Source organism: Alosa alosa, chromosome 21, assembly GCF_017589495.1.
Source record: "Alosa alosa isolate M-15738 ecotype Scorff River chromosome 21, AALO_Geno_1.1, whole genome shotgun sequence".
Classification (NCBI taxonomy): Eukaryota; Metazoa; Chordata; class Actinopteri; order Clupeiformes; family Clupeidae; genus Alosa; species Alosa alosa.
This window is the reverse complement of record NC_063209.1, coordinates 25,097,816-25,119,368: the sequence shown is the minus strand read 5'-3', so window position 1 is coordinate 25,119,368 and position 21,553 is coordinate 25,097,816. Positions and strand designations below refer to the sequence as shown.

The 21,553-nt window shown below is 44.3% G+C and overlaps 1 protein-coding gene across 1 annotated transcript in view; it reads right to left on the bottom strand.

Annotated features, from left to right (window-relative positions):
* The window catches only part of diaph2 (diaphanous-related formin 2), a 417,030-nt gene that overhangs the window by 132,457 nt on the left and 263,020 nt on the right, over positions 1–21,553 (bottom strand). The window contains exons 22-23 of the mRNA XM_048230740.1: positions 19,628–19,729; positions 16,714–16,953 (exon numbers count right to left, since the gene is read on the bottom strand). Of these exons, the coding sequence (XP_048086697.1) occupies positions 16,714–16,953; positions 19,628–19,729 (342 nt within the window). The remainder of the gene's footprint in view (positions 1–16,713; positions 16,954–19,627; positions 19,730–21,553) is intronic.

Genomic DNA, 21,553 nt, shown 5'->3' with positions numbered 1-21,553 from the left:
GAGGCTCCTCTAAATTATGAGCACTCACTCCATAGGCCTGAGGTACCAACCAAGGAGTAGAACATTAAGGATAAAATACAGCACGACTCACAACTTACCCGAGTGTCCGGCATGAGTCAACGGCTCTGTCCAGCGCCTCATGTGCGCACAACACAGAGAGCCTTCTAGACGGCTCTGGAGCCCAAAATACCAGACAAAAGAAAACAAGGTGCTCAGGAGGCTCGAGCTGGACATGAACTGAATCGGACCCCTGGTCCATGCGCCCCCCCCTCCATCAACTGCTGTCTCACCCCTGAGTTATGGTGGGGACGGGGACGAGGGGCCCATCTTATTACTCCCTGGGGTCCAATCGGTCATTGCCAGAGGAAGGATATGAGGACTGGAGGATCAAGTGGATGGCTCGTCTTCCAGACGGACCTCAGTCCACAGATGGCACTTGACTGGACTTCCCTCTAAAAACACTGAAGCAGAGGGGGCATCTAATTAGCCCCGCCGCTAGCGAAGGTCAACGGATGACGAAAAACCGTCCCCATGCCTGGTTTTGGGGCCCCTCTTTTCGCTTCTCGTTCAATAAGAGGACACCAGACACCAGACAACGGTTGCTTCCGCGCTCTGTTTGTTTTTCTTTCTTCTTTTCCGGTCCCCGAAATGCCGCTGGGACGGATGAGCAGAGGACTGCAGGGGTAGTGGGGAGTATGAGAGTCTACAGCTCTGTATTAAGTAGGACACTGAGGCAGAGTGACCCCTCCTCACCCTGTCGGGCTGAAACAGATTGTTTGCCGTCAAGCCCACGACTTCAGGATGGTGAGGCTGAGGCAGACGGGGGGAGGTGGCGCCAGCATCGTTGCTGTGTATAATCGATGCTGTACAGCACAGCAGATGTGATATTAACCTTTTCCCAAATGCTTGGGCAGCTAATGAGCACTGGCAGACTTCCCCAAAAATGAGCACCCCCCCCCACCCACTCTCTCTCTCTCTTGGTTGAGAAATGTGGAGAGTCAATGCAAGAGTATGGAGCTGTGACATATAGTGTTAAGATTGTGCTGAATGATAGTCGACAGGGGTTGACATCATACTATGCTAGGGGGAAATATCAATCAATGGAAAAAACTCTTTGGTAAAGTTGTGAGTTACCAGTTACCATCAATATGTGCAGCTTACAGTACTAAAGCTTAAATGAGAAATTCGGCAAGTTTGCACATAGATCTCCGCTTCTCGAGGTCAACGAGTACTGGCGGTACGAAAAAAAAGCCGAAAACAACCGATTTTACCAGTTCGAGTTGCTACAGCCAGCAGCTAATATAGCCAGGCAGCCACAGCGCTACACTCTGTGGGCATGGGAGCTCACGGACCTCAAGAAACGGAGATCTACTGTATATGAAAACTCACCAGAATTCTCCTTAAGGTTATTAATGATTTATTTTTTTGCCTTCCATCATGAGAACGAGATGAGATGGTTATTGTCTCAACACATGAATATACAGTACATCAACATTTTGTTCGCTGGGAGATATCCTATAACTCATCAATTACTTCAATCATCCTTTTGGTGGGTCAAGAAAGTAGAGCACGTCATGATCTTTCACATGCCTCAAAAGGTTGGGATAGCATAACATCAGTCTACTGGCAAAGAGACGAGCCCTATGATATATGAAAACAAACCCCTGGCTCTAGGTCTTCAGCTGCCTCATCATTTATTCACAAAGCAGCCACAACACAAACTCAAGTCCCTTGCAGGGGAGATGACGGGCAGGCCTGCCCAGCCACCTCCTTTACCATGAGCATGCATGTGTGTGTGCTGGCCCGCTCAAGTTGGCTAGGATTACTCGCAAAGATATGCACGGCCCAGCCAATCATCCATCATCCCGATATGCAAACAAAGGCTATATATTAATCCAAGCACATCGTGACACATAATTACCTGTTCAAAAGGGGTCTCGGAGATCAATACGGCTTTTAGCCTGCTGAGGCCTTTATCCTCAGAAAAAAAAAAAAAAAAAAAGAGAGAGAGCCTCGGCGAGATTATAACGCAATTGTTCCCAGGTAGGATGAATTGCTGTGAACCCAGACTAGAAAGGCCCCGGATTGATTAATCCATTAAGGGAGCATAATTCACTGATTGCTTTACAACCTGTTCCGCGGTATTTATCAGACGGGCCAGTTGCGCACTTCCCGGTCCTGATTGTCCGAATGTGTGTGGGGGGGTGGGGGGGTGGGGGGGAGACTCTAACAAACACTCAGGGGAAATAATTGGTGAATTATTATCTGGGGCTCACGCAGAGTATTTTCATTTTAGATGGTGCTGTGTTCCAGCATCTTTTATATAAATCACTTCCAATTTCTCCCGCAGAAATGGGCTACAAAGGATGGCATACAGAGAGGAGATGTCTCAGCTGCAGCTGCCGAAATGACAAAGTCAAGGGAGACGCCTTACAACGCTCTGCCATGTGGGCGCAAGGAGCTAACAACAATAATGAAACCATAACTATCAGATGATTTTCTTTCGGGAGTGACCCCATCATCAGAATTGCTGGTTGTCTGAAATCAATACTGATGCTCAAACACCACCACCACAACAAAAAGCTTTCATCCCCTACCCCCCTTTCACTCCCATACAAAATGGTTTCTTCTTTATGGAGACAACAGATCCCCTTACTTCCTTTTAAAGCAACATTTCTGCTTTATTTTCCTGATTGATCACGGCCACTCTTGACTGACAGATAAGAGGAGAGGATTTTCAAACTTGGCATCTTAACTGTGGCTCTTCACATCAGCCATTGTCCATCCGCTCCCATAGGAATCCATTTTTCTGAATCATACTGCAGAAGACTCCATGTGAATGCGGTCATGAATGCCACAGTATGGGCATTGAGATAAAACACAGTACCTTCAAAAGCCAAACTAATAAGGACCCTGTTGGTAACGAGGAATTCTAAAAAACACTTGCCAGGCTTCGTCTGCTAGTCTTTGAGATGTGGGTACTACAATATTTGGTAGATGGTGCAGCCAGAGAGATTATATGCCTTAAAGTTCATCATTCATTGGATTTCATTCATTTCATTGGATTTCATTATAAAGCTGCATTATATTGATTATTCATTACAATGTTATAAAGCCAATATAAAGTCTAAACTTGCTTTAGCAAAGGAAAAAAGATGTAAATTAAGTTGTGAGTGTACTCTACACTACAAAATCAGTGCAACTTTTGCAAGTTGAATCATTTCTCAAGTGATCCTCTTAATGTTCTTAAACTGAAATGACTGTTTTACAATAGCATAGCTGGAAGTTATAAAGTAAACTAGAATCAAAATGCTGCATCAGGACTCATTTGTTTTATCAAAATAATCCCTAAACACATCCCTATAAAAGTCCTACATGGACTTCTGAAGCAACACACACACACACATTTTACCAATGGCAGTTCCCTCAGCGGTGATTTCCTACCGAGTTTGGTGAGAACCTAGTGGTGAGCTATTACCAGGGCAATAATTAAATTGCAGTTTGTAGCTCATCATGTACCTCTCGAAACAGACTGATTCCGGAAGCTTACTAAGCCTTATTACAGCAGTGGTCATTATTAACTTATTAGCATGTACTAGAGATGTTCTTAACATCTATATTAATATCTGTGGACTGTCAGTAACTCATTAATCCACAGGGAAAAAAAAGAAAAGCTGTAGTACCATGCAAATATGAATTTGGCTGGACCCCCAGTGCTGTTCACACAATTCAATAAGCAATGTTATTGCCTTGACTCTAAAAACCAATAAAGATGGCATTACGCTCTACACAACACAATCATCATATAACACCTCCATCACCCTAATCTTCATCACCCTCATCTTCATCCTCCTCCTCCTCATGTTCTTCCTCACACAATGCTGGCGACAGTCAGTCACTCTGGTCCCATGTAATTGCACCTCGCATGCAACATGGAAGGAGAATCATCTCTCACAGTCCATAAAATTACCCTCATGTGAACCACACCGCCATTTGTGCGTAATATGCTCAATTAGCACCAGTGTACAAAATCTCACGTCACCATGTGCCTCTGAATACGTCCCGTACAATTTAGAGCGGGAACAGCAGTTTAACACAACGCCAAGCTCAAGATAACATGGCAGCTGCGGCTTCCCGCCATCAACTCTTGGAGGCAATGCAGAGGCAGTATGGTGGAAACCCTGGTGGGATAGCATGGTCGGGAACAGGTGGACGTAGAGGATGAAAGGCAATGAGATCTGGCCAATGGGACTAAGCCCAGTTGTGGCGGCCTCAGAATCAGGGGCTGATCGCACTCCTCTTGGGAGGCCATGGCGTCCGCCTGTCTTCCCTTCAGCGCGGACAAATTAAGCGGTGAGGCGGACATCTCTTAATTAATCAATCGCCCTGACAGCCAGCCACTGACACACGAGAGGTGACCGGGAGCCGAGGGGGAAAGCACACGACACCCTCACAGCACCACATCTGTGTCTGTCTGCGCAGCTTAAAAGACAACAACAACAACAAATAAAACAAATAAATTAGAAAATGCTGCACTGAAACAAAGGCGGACCTGCTCGCTAAATCCCGGTAAGGTGCCTCTTTGGTGAATGAAAGGATGGAATATGAGCGCTCTCATGTAAACAGCATTATGAAAAAGACAAGAGAGTCATTGGGAGAGAGAAAGAAAGAAAGAAAGAAAGAAAGAAAGAAAGAAAGAAAGAAAGAGAGAGAGAGAGAGAGAGAGAGAGAGAGAGAGAGAGAGAGAAGAGAGAGAGAGAGAGAGAGAGAGAGAGAGAGAGAGAGAGAGAGCCAGCCAGGGGACTGTGAGCCGGGCTGCCAGCGTCTCCACTCCAGTGCGTCTGAAACGTGTTCCATATTCATTCCCCACTGTGAGTGCCGTGCTGCTGTTGGAGCCACATGCTGGCAGAGCTAATTAGCACAACCCACCTCTGTGTGCCCATTCCCACTACATTCCCACCATACGCCCTGCAGTCAGCACCCGCCCTGCTCACACACACACACACACACACACGTACACACACACGCACACACACACACATATCACTTTTCACTCATTCTCTCTCTCACCAACACACACAAACACATATACACACATGCAACCTACTGTATGCAGCCTACTCACTCTCTGCCTTTACATCTCCCTCTATCCCGTACACACACACACACACTCTCACACACACACACACACACACACACACACACACACACACACACACACACACACACACACACACACGCGCCTTGATTAATAGATTCTTGGCTTGTTGTGCGCGCACACACACACACACACACACAGACACAGACACACAGACACACACACACACACACACACACACGCACTGCTTCAGCTCACACACTTTCATTAGATGAGGATAAATCATCTGCTCACATTTGGTAATCACAATTTAATTTCATGCATTTCAAATTTCAATTTGTTTATTGTTACACCCAAACTGTCATTACCACACACAAAACCAAAACTGTGCAGAGCCGATCCCATCTGCATCATGCACACAAACATTATGCAACGGAAAATGTAAATGTGTGTGTGTGTGTGTGTGTGTGTGTGTGTGTGTGTGTGTGTGTGTGGTGTGGTGTGGTGTGGTGTGTGTGTGTGTGTGTGTGTGTGTGTGTGTGTGTGTGTATGTGCACAAGCCAAGAATCTATTAATCAAGGCATCAGAGAACATAACATTCATGCATCAACATTGGACCCTGCTTCTCATCCCTGCATAATTCACAAGCAGCAGATTGAGGTAGAACAATTCAGTTTCATGATCCCTTCCTGATCAAACAGAGCATACTGTTCAAACACTGCACCAAACACACACACACAGAAAACCAGACACACACACGCACACACACACATCAAAGATGACTAGCAATACATCTGTATATCTGCATACAGCTGTACACATCTGTTAAAACATCCAACCAATGCTAGCACTAATCAGCCAGTGTCATTAACAACAGCTGTAGTGGAGAAACCAGATAAAAAATATACATACACAATGTTAAAGATTCATTAAACGTATCTCTCACTTTTATTCTTAGACAGTTACTACTAATGCAGATGTGGACTTTAACAGAGAGAGAAAGAGGAGGGAGAGAGAGGGAGAGGAGAGAGAGAGAGAGAGAGAGAGGAGAGAGAGAGAGAGAGAGAGAGAGGGGGGGGAGAGAGAGAGAGAATGGCATGACTTGACATTTACAGTATTGAGTGTAGAAAAAGTTGTGACCCTGTGGTTTCAGGTGATTAGGCAGTCATTAGGTCTATCTGACAGGACTGCAAGCTGATTAGCACACTGAGATGGAGAGCACTGACATAATGGACCTAAACATGACTGCAGCAATTGTTCAGAGCAGAAAGAAAGAAAGAAAGAAAGAAAGAAAAAAGAAAGAAAGAAAGAGAGAAAGAGAGTTAAAGAACACTGAATGCATTAAACAAGAATGATTACGAAAAATGGATGAATGAAGGATGGAAAGAAGGATAGAAGGATGGGAAGATGGAGAGATAAAAAGCAAATAATAAGACATAAAATAATGAAAATGCTAAATAAAAAGCAAGCCACCTACTTGATATTAATGTCTGTCTGTGTTGTGTCTGATCTCCTCCACCTTCCTAGTGCCTGTGCCTAACTCACATCTCACCCCTGACCTTTGCAACCTCTCTCCACCACTTCCTATTCACCTCCCTCTCTCTCTCTTTCTCTCTCTCTCTCTCTCTCTCTCTCTTTCAATCACTCTGTCTTCCCCCCCGTCTTCTGTCCCTCGCCACCGATAAAGTCTGGATCAAATTACAGCCGCACGTTTCTCGGGTGCAATCCACATCAGTTTTGTCAGCTCCTCCAGTAATCTTGTTACATGAATTGAATGATCTAATTTGCCTTAAGTTATGATGTTCCCCTAATTTTACTCTATTCGGCGAGCCCACACTGCCTACAGGCTCCGCCAGGGCCTCCACTTCCTCTCACATCACACTCTGCATCTCGCACGTCTGACATGAGCAGAGTCTGCCTCCCAGAAATATTTACACTTCCTGCGTGTGTGTGTGTGTGTGTGTGGGTGTGTGTGTGTGTGGTGCATGATGGATTCTTAATCATGTCACAGCTCAGTCAATGATGTCTGAAGTTTGCGAGGGCTCATGCAGAAAAATGTTGATTAGCAGGCAAGACGTCAATAAACAGAACCCGTTGTCAACACCTACGCTTATTTTTTCTTGGCTCTGATCTGATATATACAGAGCCTGTTACCAGCGCCGTGCTACATTTGGTGTCCCTTCCACTAGAGAGTGCGGCGCATGTTGGCAGAATCAGTGGCGTTGAGCAAGGATCCCTCTCCTCCGATGGCTCTTGTTTCCCCTCACTCTCACTCTCTTTCCACCGAGTCGTGAGAATCGTGAGTTTGTGTGAATTTTATCACATTCTCCTGCCAAAGCCAGGACTCCATTGTGCTGCCAGAGTTAATGTATGTACATCTGCTGGGATTTTATTCAATTTATGATTCCTGCAACAGCTTAGAAATCACATTAAGGGAGGGGGAGGAAGGGGGAAAAAGACACCCGTTCTGGTGCTCGAACATATTCATCCCATCCACACTTTGCATTGATAGAGTTCTACCCCGGCATAATAAGTGGGTTCCACGGAGACGGAGGGAGACACATAACTGTAAGAGAACAATTAGCTAATAAAAAGAAATAAGCAGCGGCAGGAGGGAACAAGTCTCTCGTCAACTAAAGGATTGTCATCTCTGATTGCTCAATTAAACTTTCTGCCAGTGGACGGCCCTGTTCTCCGCCGCACGATCGGCACAGGCCTTATTGCCGATATCGTTTGGGGAGAACTCGGGCCAGGGGCGGGAGGCGGAGTCACGCCTGAGGGAGCGGAAATGGAGACCGTGTGCAGGATGGCAAACAGAGCCGCCGCTGCCAAAAGGGCCGCCATGCCTCAGTGATGCCTAGGCGAGCTGGCACACCGTTTACAGAAGCTCAGGTGTCGCCATGTTGCCTTTGAGTAAGTGTGTGTGAGAGAGTGTGTGTGTGTGAGAGAGCGAGTGTGTGTGAGAGAGAGCGAGTGTGTGTGTGTGTGTGTGTGTGTGTGTGTGAGAGAGAGAGAAAGAGAGAGAGAGAGAGAGAGATGTACTAACGCTTTTGCGCCCATTTCAGGCGTATTTGTTTCGCAATGTGCGTGTAAAATCATTGCGAGGTATGTACAAACAGGCCGCAATGATGTAACAGCGCAAACTGCCTGTCACGGGAGCTGAAAGTGGCACATTGCGATTGTCATGTCATGCATATGCATTCATGGGAGGATCCAGGGGAAAGTGGGAGTTTAGCGTAAAAAGATGGGAGAGGAAGAGTAAAAGCCTAGTTATGTATTCCTTGGTATGTACAAAGACTGCTCCTGAAAGCACATCTATTCTGCCCCTAAATACTTCCGCCTTGTAAAAGCAGGTGTTAATCCACATTGCAGTTCAATGCGTCCAATAAGAGAACCTTTCAAAGACAACAGAATCGCTATTTAGAACACCAGTTTTGTGGTGAAAGTATTTGTACTACCAAAAGCAACCTTAACTTTTGTTGGCCTTTTCGTGATGTCTTACTTTCACTTTTCCGTCATTCACTTAAACTTTCCTACTTGCTAGATTTGACCAATCTTCCATAGCCTACGTGCACAAGTAGTTTGAGTAGAACTACTGATCTTCATTATCTCCCTGCTTGTTGACATCTTATCATGTATGCTATTATTTCATGATCGCTAAACGTTTGATTCTTTTTAATGTTGTCATCAGTTAACTTCATTCAACTGCGCTTGTAGGTGCTGCCATTCAGTTGTGGACGTTCGTAAATAGCGTTTATGGGCGGAGAAGGGCAGAGAAAGGCGCAGTTTACACTAAGGTTTGAACGATTGATAAATACGACGGAAACTTGGGTCTGACCACATTCGCAATCCGCGGTGTGTCCATGGCGCTGATAACGCTACGTTCGCAAATGTACGTACATCTGGCCCAGAGAGAGAGAGAGAGAGAGAGAGAGAGAGAGAGAGAGAGAGAGAGAGAGAGAGAGAGAGAGAGAGAGAGAGATGGGAAAAACACCCAGTTGAGATCCTGCATACTGAATTTTGTAAAGCCATTCTAAAAGTCCACCGGCACACAACTAATAACACATGTAGGGCAGAACTAGGCCAATACCATCTCCTGATAAAAATTCAGAAAAGGGCAAACAAGTTCATCAAACATGTAAGTCTGAGTGACCCAAACTCATTCCACTATAAAGCCCTGAAACACCAAGAGTTGAGCAAAGATAACTCCCCTACCAACCTGGTCTTCAGTCACCCTCCTCCAGAGACATCCAACACTTTAAAGGCCAAATACCAGGCCACATCCACACAAAATGTTTGGATTAACCAAACCCCCCAAAACCTAAAAGACATTTATGACGAATATTGGCAATCTAAAACACAATCCCAAAGCAAAATGCAATGCTATCTGACCCTAAACAGGAAATATACACTTGCACATTACCTAACAAAAATAAAAGAGACAAATTTGAGATGCACACTAACGAAATACAGACTCAGTGAACACCGTTTAGCCATAGAAACAGGAAGACGCAAAAAGACATGGCTTCCAAAAGACGAGCGTCTATGCCAGCAGTGCAGAGATGATGTTGTTGAAACTGAATTACACTTTTTAACTGAATGCCCAAAATTTGAATCAATTCGCACTAAATACTTCCCAAAAATGAAAGAAAAAATCCCTAATTTCTATGACCTACCAAACCCGAATAAAATACTATACCTATTGGGAGAAGACACAGACAGCTGTATTACTGCTGCCCAATATGTCCTTGCCTGTCACCAGCTGAGAGACACTGAGTGATTTTTGTATGCTTGTACATGTGACACACACATACACACACACACACACACACACAGGCACCCCTCTCTCACAGCCACATACACTAACTCAACACAGTCCCCTCATGTTGTATATACTGTACCATACTTGAAGTTTCTACTCAGTCCACTTTAGATTTGTGCCCTGATGAATTGTATGTCTGTAAGTTTGTTGCCTATGTTGAGTCACTCAGAACTTGAACTCAATATGTTGTACTCAGACACAGACAAAAAAAAAAAAAAAATATATATATATTTACACTTTGTCCATGTACCCCTATCCCTTGTACCTGTATAATTGCTTAGATCCTGATACTGTACTTTTATGTAACAATTGCTTTGGCAATACAAGTGTCATATTTGTCATGCCAATAAAGCACCATTTGAATTGAATTGAATTGAATTGAATTGAGAGAGAGAGAGAGAGAGAGAGAGAGAGAGAGAGAGAGAGAGAGAGAGAGAGAGAGAGTGTGTGTGTGTGTGTGTGTGTGTGTGTGTGCGCGCGCGCGTGTTTGTGTGTGTGTATTCTGTATGTGTGTGTGTGTGTGTGCTTGTGTGTGTGTTGAGGGAATGACAACTGAAAACCAAAGAGCCTCGGGCTACACCTCTGGCAGAGGTCGTCCCAGGGAGAGAGAGGTAAGGGTTGGACTTGTCCATGAGCTTGAAAAACACACCGGCAAAACCTCAGTGTATGATGGCCGGAGATTTAAAGGCAGAAAAATAAAGCCGAGATATAGAAATAAACATACCATTAATAACGTTTACAGACATCTCAATAGAAGTGAAAGCACATCTAGCACAAACACTTGACTGAATACCCCACTAGAGAATGTCTAAGTTCTTTGCTCATGCTCAAGTGGGCAAAGAAATATAAAACTGGTTGCTTTTTTATCAACCATGATGTTTCGCAATTTAAGAACCTTGATGAGTTCACTTTACTGTTAGTGTTAACCACCTGTAGCTACTGCAACTCTGCAAGGTTCCATTATACTGCAAATAGCTAATACTGTATGAATGGGTAAGCACTCAGTAGAAGACAGTCTTGAGAAGACATTGTTCGACACTCTAAAGCTCCGAGCACTTCAGACATTGTATGTGGTGTCTGTGCAGCAATTCATAGATAATGGAACATATAGAAACATATACAATAGAAGTCCATTGGGAACAGAGAGAAGAAAAAAAAACACACCACAGACCATGATATCTGACAGAAAAGCTTCTCGCACGTCATTTTCTCCTCCAGATGGTGCTTAGTTGCTTTCTCTGTCTCTCTCTTTGTTTGATTTCATTTGAAGTTGCTGTAATCTTTATGTGCATTCCTCTGAGTCCACCTGAAAGATGTCAAATCTCCTTCAAAACTGCTACTTCTTTTCCTCCCTTCTTTTCTTTTGACTTGTCTGTGACAGGGAGGCAAGGATCTGGTGAAGAAAGCATATATGTTTACTTTTTTATTTATTTTACCCCCCCTCTTTTTCCTGGAGAAGATTAAAGTGAAGTGAAGCTTAAAAGAGACTGGATGGCCTTTGTGTCTCTGGGAGCTGATGTCCACACACACTGCAGACTTTTTGCAGATTCGTATTTTTTTTAAAAAGAAAGACAAAAAAAAAGCCTGAAGCCTATATGAAGCATAGTCTGGTAGTGCTCTGATCAATGAGAGGTGAAATCTGTTTTTTTTTCTCTCCCTAGTTCTCGGTCTTTCCCTTCTCTCAGAATTTTCTTTCAGTTACAGTCACACGTCAAGAGACACTGCATGTAACCTTTGTAAAAATGGCCATATGCAAAATGAAAAGTCTACAAAAGGCACACACATCCAAGACATCTGAACTCAGGGGGCTGGACCAAAGCAAAAGTCACAGCAATAACGATAATAAAAAAAAACGTCCGCACACCATATGTAAAATGGCAAATGAGGGCATGGCAAATGTGGAGCGCATTATCAAGGCCGTCGGTGAAACATTTTCAAAAGATACTCCAGATGTTTCGACACTAGTGGTCTTTTCGCCGAATGAGAGCAGGATGTGCAAGGCCAGCAAGGCCAGTCTCAATGAGCGTTTAGAGGACATGCAAGCCTATTATAAATAACAAAGGGCCGGTGAGTCAAAGCACTTTTTTTCTGCCCACTTCTTTTTCCCTTTGACTGTCTGAGACGTCGTCGATCATTATACCCACCCTCTGTAATCACAGTGCGCTTTGGAAAAGTATGAATGTCTCTCAGCTCAAAGTGGAACTTTGTAAGTGGCAAATGAAACCCATATGCTGTCTGACTGTACATGTTTGAGACATTGCATGTGAATAAGAGGTGAACAGCGGGGAATACAATAGCCGTCCATGACAAGCAGGCAATATGATTTGGTAACATTAACGGTTAAAGCCAAAGCCGTCTCGTAATAAAAGGCAGAAATGACCAGGATTAGCCGCCCTGGGGGAGCCTGGCATGTGCTCCCACTGCGTCTAGGTCCCTGGGAGATGGGGTGGGGGTTGGCGTCCGACTCCCCTGATGAGCTCATTAGGTAGCATTGAGTCGCTATTTAGAGTTCCATTAGGCTGATTGACCAGGGCGAGAATTTGAGCTTCTCCGTCTGTCCGTCAGTAACAAGCCCAATCAGCCCCCCAATGGCCTGAACAACACCACCCGCCTCCAACCCACCACACCACACCACCTCCTTGTCAATGCAGCCACATCTCCACATCTCTGATTCAATGAATCACTGCACAGCATTATAGACCCTTTCAACAATAAAAACAAAAACAATGCTTGAACATTCTATTTGGTTCCCAATCTACTTCCTCTGCATTAAGATAACATATGGAATGTTAAAACGGAAGCCTTGTGGGGCCAACTATGATGCTGATAATGGAACTCTCTTGAAAGGGTCTATTAAGGTTTTGCACCTACGTCATAATGTCATGTGACCGTTTGTTTACAACTAGAGTGGTAGGCAAGAATGGTAGGCAAGGCACTGCAGAGAGTGGTAGGCAAGCCTACAACAGTCGGTTGCATAGGCTACACATAGTTACAAATAGCTTCAAAATTGAAATTTTAATATCAAATATTGACCGGGATGCCGACCACTTGTGTAGGCCCTAACAGTTGGTTTTACAATAAGAAGCAAAAAGGCAACGAACGACCGTTTAGCCTACCTATCCTTGTGGTTGTGGAGGATGATCATTAGCAGCTGTGAAGTCTTTTATTCTCAAGATAGCCTAATGGTGTAGCCTACTGCACGTAAGACGAGGGCTAAAATACTACTATCTACAGTCATCCAAAAATGAATTGCCAGAGATAGGCTATGAAGGGAAAAAGTGCAGCATTTTAAACATGGCAAGATTATTTTTACCGGAACAGTTTGTTCTAATTTGTCTCGTGAAATTCGTGCTTGTGGACATCAATCACCTATCTCCTGTCCTTCTATTTCAAGTTATCGTGAGTGTCATTTGATTATATAATCACAACAAATGCTAATAAATGAAAACAGAATAGGCTTATGTGCTATAGGCTAACGTTACAGGTCAGGCTAACTCCCGTATGTCAAAATAAACTGATTTGATCCTAATTGTTTAGCGATCACACACAACAACGTAACACAGCAACCTCAAACACCACTGTTGAACCTAGGCTACTGCTTCAGTCATGTAAGAAATAAGCAGATTAATTATCTTTATCCGTTTAATCAAGTCCACATGACCAAAATAACAACATATTTAAAGGCTGAGCTAGCATAACAGCCTAATATAGGCGATGCTGCAATGGATAACTAATAAAAAGTTTCATACAATTAATGAACTTTATCACTCACATTCTGAGTTTTTCTGGGTGGTTATATATCCATGCAGATCGTCTTGAATAAGCCATCGCTGTTATATGATATAATATGTTACAGGATTCATGACTAACGCCATTAATGTTACATGATGCTGACTGACTCTGGCTATAACAGTAGGCTACCGTTTTAACGTCTGCTGAGTCTACTGCCTACCAAGACCTGTCGCTGTTCAGTTGAAGTTAAATGATCAAATATTGTTTGATTTTGTGTCAGCTTTCAGAAGGAAGACATGTTCCTTTCTGGTCAAATTTCACAGCTTCTAAGAAAGGCTATTGTCTTCGTGTAAACCGAGTTTTGAACAGAGAAAAAAAGTTAGGCTACCATTAGGCTACCATTAGGTTCTCCCATAACGTTATCGATACGGATCAATGCACCAAATCAGGGCGATTTTAGCGAAACAACGTTCCTGTGACAGGCTATCAAATATTGAACAATGGGATAACGTTTCATCATCACCTTTATTGATGCCTGAAATGTTGACATTGCTGAAATACAGAGATGTAGCCTACTGAGAGGCAGCTGCAGACAACGATGTTCAATGGGTTCAACTTGTCCCAACTAGATACCAACTGGATGTAAACAAAGCTATAGAACCTAGAATACGTCACATGGAAAACGTTAATAGAGCATCATGTGGTGCTCAGGCCCTTCGCTCTGAGACGGTTTAATGTCCTCGTCATCGGGAGCCACATGATCCCCACTGTAGATATTTGCTCTGCTCTGCGCTGGGTTGTTTAACCAGGTTAGTTATGGCGGAATGGGATGGAGAGGAGACAGGGAGCTTCTGCTGGAGCAATGTCCATGAACACTGGCACCTGAGGCCTTGTGTGTGTGTGTGTCTGTCTGTGCATGTATGTGTGTGTGTGTGTTTGTCTGTCTGTGCATGTATGTGTGTGTGTGTCTCTGTGTCTGTGTGTGTGTGTGTGTGTGTGTGAGTGTGTGTCTCTTTGTCTGTGTGTGCGTGCATGCATGTATGTATGTGTGTGTGTGTGTGTGTGTGTGTGTGTGTGTGTGTCTGGGAGGCTGGAGAGCTGGACATGAATGGGAAACGAAGGCTGCTCCGACTAAAAAGCTCGGTCTGAATCACGGCCTGAATCACACACACAAGCCCCACTGGAACCTTGTCCCCCACTCTAAAGCTCTCCCACTTAGGCAAGGGCAGAGTCGGGGGGATGGCTTGACCTTGGTGTGGGCCACAGTGGAGCCCTCCACTAACTTTCTCTTTGCCTCACAATAGACAGACAGACAAGCATGCACACACACACAAACATGCATGCACATGTGGTATAAAATTATCACTATGGTTTGTAGACATCATGATGAGAGAACGAGCTTGAATCTGTAAAGCATGAGAGAGAGAGAGAGAGAGAGAGAGAGAGAGAGAGAGAGAGAGAGAGAGAGAGAGAGAGAGAGAGAGAGAGAGAGAGATTGAACAAGCTACCATGTGTTCAGCAATGAGCACTGCCAAAGCAGAAACAAAGTTGAATGTAAATAGAAGGAATTAACTCAAAAATGAACTTAAAAATTACTTTTCACATTAAAACCATGCTTCAGGACCACACCAAAGAATTTTAACTAACCCAAATCCTCTATCACCCACACACCCCACTTCCTTTCCTCTCTTTCAAATAACAGCAGCAGCCAAGAACAAAAAAAAAATAAAAACAGTCTCAACCAAACATCCTCCAACTTCAGAGCCTGAGGCTAGGACATCTGTTTTCATATGGCAGGTGGGATGCGTCAGACTGCGACAGCCATTGCAAAAATCTAACCAAGAAACACTGTGCAGAACTCTCTCCCTCTCTCTCTCTCCCTCTCTCTCTCTCCCTCTCCCTTTCTTTCTCTTGCCGAAGAGCTTGGCAACTGGAACGCTTACCTTTCATGGCAGGTTCATCTGCACGTTTCCTGGAGCCAAATATTTCCCAACCAGAACGACAAGACAAAAACAACAAGAAAATGGACCAGTTGCGCACTAGCTCTGTGTGAATGGCTCCTAGACATTTGCTTTCTTTATTTCTTTCCAGAAAGTAAACATGTGCTTTAGTTGCTCCAATACCACCCTACATCGACTTACCACCTACCCAGTTCAATAACAACCTCTAAATGACTGGTAGGCGTACAGTTTGAGTAACAGTGACATTAGTTGTGTTGACACTACATTTGATTTAGTTAATTTAGTTTATATAGTATATTTAGTATCATGTTTATCTTGTACTGTCTCTATTGTACAGTGGAGTTTTTTATATGTATATTACTTTTTCTGCTGTAAGTGCTTGTTGTGTGTGATGTATGTATGCTACTGAGACCTTGCATTTCCCCTTGGTTGGTTGGTTGGTTGAGTGTGAGTGTGAGTGTGAGTGTGTGTGTGTGTGTGTGTGTGTGTGTGTGTGTGTGTGTGTGTGTGTGTGTGTGTGTGTGTGTGTGTGTGAGTGAGCAAGTAAGTATGTATGTATGTATCTATCTATCTATCTATCTATCTATCTATCTATCACTCATCAGTGACAACAGTGGCATTTCATAAAAAGGTCCACGAAGACCTCATAGAGATAAAAAGTTGTTCAGTGGCGCAGGTGCGTACCCACTGAATGATGAAGCATCGATCACTTGTATCACTGCTACACTGATGTAGGAGGCCACGCAGTGTGAATCTGGCAGTCTGTTGGATTAATTAACATTCTATGCTATTGAGAGGGTGAATTAGTGTCATTTACTCACCGAACGTGAGACTTGACAGGTACATGTAAGCATGTTACGCACCTGTATTAATCTAGTTAGTGCAAAAAACAGAGTTATTTTTGAACCACACCAGTGCCAGGGTGTAGACAATTAAACACAAAAATAAACCAGCAAATCTAAATAAAGTAGATGAGTAAAAAATAAATCTAGATGGGTCTTTGCTACTTAGTGAGTTTTAACTTGTCTGTGTGGTCGTATGTGTCGGTCAAGATCCCAAGGACCAGTGAGTCTATGGCATCAGCGGGCTGTCCCCCATACCTTGCACAGGAAAGCGATGTTGAAGCCAAAGGTCTGCGCATTGCGGGAGCCTGTGTTCATGTAGTTGCCCACCAGCAGCACCAGCTCCAGGAGCTTGCTGAAGCTGTCGCTCTTCTTCACCTCCTCGCACGCAAACGTCACGTTCATGATGTCTGGCCGGATGTTGTTCAGCTGCTCCTCGAAGGTCAGCTTGAACAGAATGCCGTTGAGGCGCGAGCGGAGCAGCTTCACCGAGCTCATCTGCCAAAAACAAATTCAAAATAAATTATGAAAAGAAAGAAATTCACATGTATCTTTTTGATTTACCGCGTTTGAAATTGCTACGACAATACTCATGACCCTTCAGAGAGAGACTAAGGGGAACCAACCATTCTAAAAGTGCATAAGTCAGTGCTAAAGCAAAAGAAAAAGTAAAAAAAAGTTACTTTAAAAAAAAAGTAATATATTCCTGTGCTGTCTCGATTCACGCTAGTGTTGTCCACCAGGAGGGAACAGGTAAACTTTGCCAAATGTGGGGTGAAACGAGGTGAGAACAGGGATACTCAGGAGAAGCAAATACTTGAGATGGACGGTTAACCTGCCCACTGTTTCAGCCTTTGTTTCAACCCGCAGCTTTGATGAGAAGTCATTGAGCATGTGACAGGTTTGTGCAAAGTACACAGAGAAAAATCAATTCTTTTTATTCCAGGCCTGTGGGGCTTGAAAAAAGGGAATGGCATTTTAAAGTAAAAGCGTCTGTAGCGTCGTGTGTGTGTGTGTGTGGTGGTGGTGGGGGGGGGGGGGGGTGTATGTGATAATGAAAGAAAGAAAGTACAAAAGAAAGAAAGGAGAAAAGAAAGAAAGACATAAAGAAAGAAAGAAACATAGTGGAAAACTGAGCAAAGTGTGTACATGTACTGTATGTGTTGATGCTTGTTGGTTTTGCACACAAAATCTTGTAGGCATAAACATGTTTGGGAGTGTGTGTGTGTGTGTGAGTGCGTCACAGTGTTTGCAGAGGGCGGCAAGGGGGTATGTCGCTGCAACCCCGAGTTCTCGGCAGAATTCACTGCATAATCCGGTGCTCCAAGGCAGCCCAGGGACCCAGTCATGATGTTCCATTACGTCTGAGATTTATTCATGTTTATGAGCAAGTTGTCTATCAAACTCGAAGTGTTCCTGCTCACTCTTGATTTGATTTTTCTGTGCATTATGAGAAGAAATCACAATACAAGAGGGCGACTTGGTGACAGCTCTAGAGGGAGGAGGAAGTGAGAGTGACTTATTTCCCTGAGGAGCCGTATGTGCTGCTGTTGATGAGGTGCCTCGCCGGTGAAACTCGTACCCTCTGACTTACTGTGCTCTCAAAACACAGAAAAAAATGCAAGTAAGAACTTTGCTAGAACACAGGGGATGCAACACTCCTCCTCAAAGTCGTTGTCTAAATGAGTATGAAACACAGATGACAACAATTAGTCAGTCAGATAAGAGAAGAACAGACGTCACCCCGGAGCCGCTACATATTTTTATCTACTTAACTACGTGCTGCCCACGCAGATTGTTGGAGCTGACATTTAATAGGAATTATAAAAAAAAAAAAAAAAATCTAAATAGCCTGAGAGTTTGTGTGAGAGGAATACAAAAAATAAATAATGGGGGGGGAATACAATTTGGAATTCAGCATGCAAACTAGATGCTAAATATAGTGTGCAGCAGGAGTTCTCCCACCAAGGCAGAGTGAGTCTCCACAGTCCACAGAGCTACAGTATGCATTCAAATTGCATCACCACAAGCAGAGTCCAGCATTCACACTCATAACAAGCAGAGCATACCAAAATATGACCTGACATGAACCTGTCAAAAACAATGAAGAGAAGAGAATAAAAAAAATAAAATAAAATAAAATGGGTCCTCGGTGCTCGACATCACATACGTGTGCACATATGTATGCATGAGTAAAGAGCAAACCTGCTGCCTGCTGCTTCCAAAACCTGAACTCCTAATATGCCCCCCTCGTACCCCCCCACACACACACACACACACACCTCCCTCCCCTCTTCATTATTCATCAACATCACGTCTCCTGTCACTCACAACGTGGCTACTTGATTTGACTTGTCATAAAAAATGCCCTTTATATTCTCGGGCCTTTTAATTATACATTACTGCGTCTCTTTATATATTGAATAGTGCTGAAGCTGCACAGGGCCTGGGGGCTGTCTTCTTTCTGCCTCTTTTCACTCTTAATGACTCTATCCTTAATTTCCTGGGCCCCCTACCTGCCTGCCTTCGCCCCCGCTCCAAACGTGAAGCAGAAACCTACACATGTGCACAGTGGCGGCACAGGAGGAGGGCTGAGAGAGAGAGAGAGAGAGAGAGAGAGAGAGAGAGAGAGAAAGAGAGAGAGAGAGAGAGAGAGAGGGGGGGGCAGAAGGAGAGATGAGGAGGGGGGGTTGCTGGTGGTGTCAGAAAAGAATGGGTGAGTGAGAGGCGAGGGAGAGAAATGAGTTTGGAAATGTGTCTTTGAAACGTTGCGCGCAAGTGTGATGGAGGCAAGGTGGCTGGGAGAAAAAAGCGAGCAAGGGGCGAGATGATAGAAGAAGCATCGTCTGTGTCTGTGTCTGTGACTGTGTCTCTGTGTGTGTGTGTGTGTGTGTGTGTGAGGGGGGCTAGTGACTGTCAGTGTGCATGGCCGAGATAGAGAGACTTGAGCAGAGAGAGTATAAGGAGGACAGCAATAGAGAGACAGAAAAACAGAGCCAGCCAGAGTGAGTGAGAGAGAGAGGGAGTGAGAGAAAGAGATGGAGAAAGAGGGAGAGCAAAATCAATACTCAATTGAAATGGCTTTCCCTCCTCTGCTGTGCTGACAGCTGCCGGTCCCCAGGGTGAGCCGGGAGGTGGGTGGAGGAGGGTGTCGTCTGGGTGTGGTACTCACCACGATGCCAAACTGCTCCGACTCACACAGCTCCTCGTACTCGCCCTTCAGCTCGGCCAGGGCACTTAACTCCTTCTGCTCCGGAAGGTTCTTGATCAGGTTCTGCAAGGAGACACACACGCAGAGATGCATCCCTTTAGTTTCCATAGATTAAGCAAATATCCAAACATCATGAGAAGGCCTCCAAACCAAACAACAAACACATACACACACACAAAGACAAACGCCTCATAGAGGTCTTCGGGTGCTAATGACCTGCATCATTTTAACATCATTTGCAGCATAGGCAGGAACAAGATAAAGCAACAAAATAACTGAAATGACAAGGCTCTACCATTAATTAATAATATCTCTCACACATACACACATACCAGCCTTGACATTCACAACATCATTCTAATTAATCCGACTAATTAACTGATGTCCTTTATAAAAACGGTGACTTCTCACCTGACAGCAAAATAAAGTTACCACCGGCTCTTACTACCATTGATGCTGGCCAAACATTTTGTCAGTAACGTAGCAATTTTTGTAAAAAATAAATAAATGTAAATAATAATAAAAAAAAAAAAAAACTTGAGGTGCAGGAGGACAGAGTGAGTTCAGGGAGAGTGTGTGAGACCCTCATTTTCCATAAATGTTAATTGTGTTCGTACGTAAAGGTCAGCCAAGTAAAAGCAGCGCAGCAGGGAAACCTTTTTTTCCCCTTCGTCTTCTTGGAGATGTTCACTTCCAGAAGGAGAGGCGTCCTGTCTCTCCCCCACTTCATCCCTCATTAAGGGCCAGCACGTGCTGGCGTCCGTGCCAGAAAGACGCCCGCGGTCGGCACGAGGCCATTGCCGTCACGGTGACCAGTAGCGGGGTCTGCCAGAGGGCCGGAGGGCGTAGGATACTGCAGGGCTGGCTTGATTAATACAACATCTACTGGCCATCACTGGGATCTTTTCCCCTCTGAATATCTAGAGCACATTACAGGAGGAGATTTCATGTTGAAATAATTCATCTAGTTTGTTGAAATTGGAGGCGTAGACACACGAGGTGAAGAATTCAAGGGTAAGATGCAAAGTGAGAGGGTAAAGACCTGACATTCTCTCATCACGGACCAGACGGAACGCTTAACGTCTGATCACAGACACTGGAGTTACCTGTAGAGAGGGATCTGGCTCGTGCGTCCCCCCGAAACCACTGAGCTTGTGTGGGAACCTCAGTGAGATTGATACATCCCACCTCCCTAGTCTGTCGGAGAAATCAACTCTATTTGATCATTTCCTTATCCTTTCAGAACCTCGTCTGACTTCAATCTTGTCCTGAGGCAATCAAATGACTGTCTATTCCCCGGAGAACTCGGCTAATCTCCACGTGGGTCAAACAAGACATAGTCGGCTTTGTGGGGATTTTTTTTTTTTTTTTTTTTCGGGAACAACTAATTCTCATGGCAATATCACTTCTCTGTCAGAGGAGTTTTTTCCTTAAACTGGCAAACAGTTCTAAAGGCTTCCTTCACTGTGCTGAGACTCACCACATCGGTCTCTAACACAACCTGTCTTTCACATGATTACAGTAAAGGGGAGGAAAAATACTGTTTCAGGATGTTTCAATAGCACGTGACGGAAAAGTGTGCTACAATAGAGGATGAGTAGTGAAGTGGTTTGAAATGTGTGGTTGAGAGAAGGCATTTTCCCTTCAAGTGTTGATATGAAAGCAGAAAAGCAGTCCGCAAAGCCAAACTCCATTGCCTCAGATGATAAATTAAATAACTGATCTGAGAGCTTTGAGCCATTGACGGGGAAAAAAAGGAACTGCAATCGAGCAGCAAAGATCCAGCACGTTAGCGGGGATTACGACAGCAAAATGGTGTCTTCTCATCCCCCACACACACACACACACACACACACACAGACAGACACACACTTTTCTCTGTCTGGG